Here is a 2,944-nt window from a genome sequence, read left to right on the forward strand (position 1 = left end):
TCTCGCAGCTCACATTTGGGTGTAGGGTTCTCACTCATGAGTCCCATGGCTTTCCTCAATTTTTCATTTGTGTAGTGGTTATGTAATGATTTGGGCCTCTCCCGATTTTAACTAATCAAAACCCTCCTCCTTACCCTAATATTTGTAAATAATATAATTATATTAATGTCTTGCATGTTGTGACGCAACAATTACTAGCACATATATCTTAAATTTAATCTATATAAAATATGTTGACATATATTGAAACATTTAATTTTTTCAATTTAATAATTTATATATTGAAATTGAATAATATAAAATTAAATGTCTTAATATATCTCCAAATATTTCATATAGATTAAATTTATAATGTATGTGCTAGTATCCATAGCTATGAAATAGCCTTTTGCACCATATAAGGTTTCTTGAAAAAGTTGAGAATACAAAATAACTACAAATTAGATTTCACTCTAGAATATACACATTTTTCTTTAATATCTGAGGATCCCTGAACTGGTGGCATATCTGAACCGGATATTTTCCTGATGGCATCATTTTTCTCCTTGCCAAACGTCACTATTACCATCGTTTTCTTTTCACAGACAGAAGATCCAGATCCTTATCTAGAGCTAAAGTTGACTTATGGCCCACGACACCGGATATAGACTTGAAATTTTTTGTGGCCTCATATGACTAAGTCGTTCAAATGTCAGTTCAAATATGCGAGATATTCGTGGTGGTCTCAACTAATATGCGATTTTATAGTGTTCTTACTGTTAAACACAGCAGATTACAAACGCAAGTGATGTTTAAGTTGAACAACTTAGACCTGTCAAACTTTCCACTTTGTCGACTTCTTCATTATTAAAAACACATGCAACAGCTTATATCAACTCACTTTGCTCTTTCTCTCGGAGACGCAGCATTAGTGAAAGATAAAAATGGACTTCTCCAAACTGTTGGGCTTCGTGGCTTTCATATGTTTTAGTATTTCCATGACAGCATCTTTTCCGATCGGACAGTTCAATTTGAGGGTGAATTTGACGCGTAGATCAGAGGAAGGCCTCAATTCTACCGAGCGATTGCGTGGGGCGGTGGAACGAAGTAAGAGACGAATGAATATGATAGAGGCGTTTGTAAAGCAGCAGATAACTGGGCAGTTAGACGCTGAAACGCCCATTCGCGTGGGAAACGGAGAATTTCTGATGAGCGTTGCAGTGGGAACGCCCTCGGTGAGTTTCGAAGCGATTGTCGACACCGGGAGTGATCTGATTTGGACTCAGTGCATGCCTTGCAAGAACTGCTACGATCAGCCTACGCCAATCTTCGACCCATCCAAATCGTCCACGTATTCCAGAGTTCCCTGCACTAACTCTTTTTGCGATGCTTTAGAGAGTTTTAAAACTGGATGCAATCCAGATTGTACTTTCGATTATACCTATGGCACTGGTGAGACTAGAGGTGACCTGGCTTACGAGTCATTCTCCATTGGGGACGGCAGCGGCAGCATGGTTGAAGGAATTGCTTTTGGATGCGGCCATGACAACAAAGGACGAGGATTCTCTCAGGGCGGCGGTCTTGTGGGACTGGGAAGAGGTCCTCTCTCACTCATCTCTCAGCTGGGCTCCAAGGTAGACAACAAATTCTCTTACTGTCTCTTGCCCATCACCGACTCTCCTTCACAAACCAGCCCTCTCATATTCGGTGACGGCGATTCCTTGAGCGGAGCCAACACGATCCCACTCATTAAGAACAGTGTGAATCCTTCTTTCTGGTATATTCCTGTCACAGGAATCACCCTCAATGGCAAGCCTCTAAATATTCCTTCTGGAACTTTCGATCTGCAATCGAACGGTAACGGAGGCATGATCATTGACTCGGGAACTACCATTACCTATTTAATCGAGGCTGCCTACAATCCTCTCAGAGAAGCAATTCAGTCCGCGGTTGATGTCGCTCCTGTAGAAAGCTCTTCGGGGGATCTGTGTTACCAGACATCAGATAATGTCGCCCTGCCTTCCCTCACTTTCAACTTCAAGGGAGGCGTGAATTATGATCTTCCACCAGAAAACGTTTTCATTCCTCAATCTGGGGATCTCTTATGCCTCGCCATGGGTGCCTCGAGCGGAATTTCCATCTTTGGAAATATACAACAGCAGAACTTCTATATCCTTTACGACAATGCTCAGAACAGGCTCTCCTTTAAGCCCACTAAATGTGATTCTCTTTAAATAATCATCACCCTCTTCTGCTTTGTCTGGCACTGCCATTTCCTCTTCTTGTGTTTCTGTCATGGTCTTTTTTTTCAATTTCGAATATAAAACATGATCCAGTCTCCTATTTATGTTTTCAGGGCTGCATAGTATAATATGCAACCTGACATCATCGCCTTTGTATGTTTCCTGCGGTGCCTAATATAATATCGATATCATCGCCTGTTTATGTTGCCTGCACTGCTTTATATAATATGTTTGTTTCCTTCACTGCCTAATCTATATAGAAGAAAGCACAACAGTCTCTGTGCTTTTATCGTTTGAATGATCTGATAGCGTGATACGTTCCATTTTACATCCAGCACTCTAACCTAACTAATACAATGGTTTTTCTGTTTTTTTCAGAAGGCCAACCCATCTAATACATGTTCTATTGTTAATAAAACAGAGCTGCATCAGAGTGATTTAACAGTTTGTTGAATCTTATCAGGAAACAAGCTGATTGATATGTTCTATTGATGTTATTTTGGATGTTGAATCCTTTTAAGAAACAAGCTAATTGTTTGTTCTTGCGGATGGATCACTATAATTTGTCGTTTCCGCACTATTATTGCTCATTGATCTGTTCTTAGGATGTTTCAAGTGCTACACGCAAGCGTTTTATTTAATAGCAGAGCATATAAAATCTGTTCAAGTTCTCCGTTACGGTTTATCCCTATTGGAAATGAAAGCAAAAATGAGGATTTTGA

At 40.0% G+C, this 2,944-nt stretch overlaps 1 protein-coding gene across 1 annotated transcript; it reads left to right on the forward strand.

Annotated features, from left to right (window-relative positions):
* The first annotated feature begins 876 nt into the window (after positions 1 to 876).
* LOC131073071 (aspartic proteinase nepenthesin-2) lies at positions 877 to 2,516 on the forward strand. The gene has a single exon (XM_058009430.2). It carries the CDS (start codon positions 924 to 926, stop codon positions 2,211 to 2,213), a length of 1,290 nt encoding a protein of 429 aa, XP_057865413.1. The 5' UTR covers positions 877 to 923; the 3' UTR covers positions 2,214 to 2,516.
* Positions 2,517 to 2,944: the final 428 nt, after the last annotated feature.

The sequence above is a fragment of the Cryptomeria japonica genome, chromosome 3, assembly GCF_030272615.1.
Source record: "Cryptomeria japonica chromosome 3, Sugi_1.0, whole genome shotgun sequence".
NCBI lineage: Eukaryota > Viridiplantae > Streptophyta > Pinopsida > Cupressales > Cupressaceae > Cryptomeria > Cryptomeria japonica.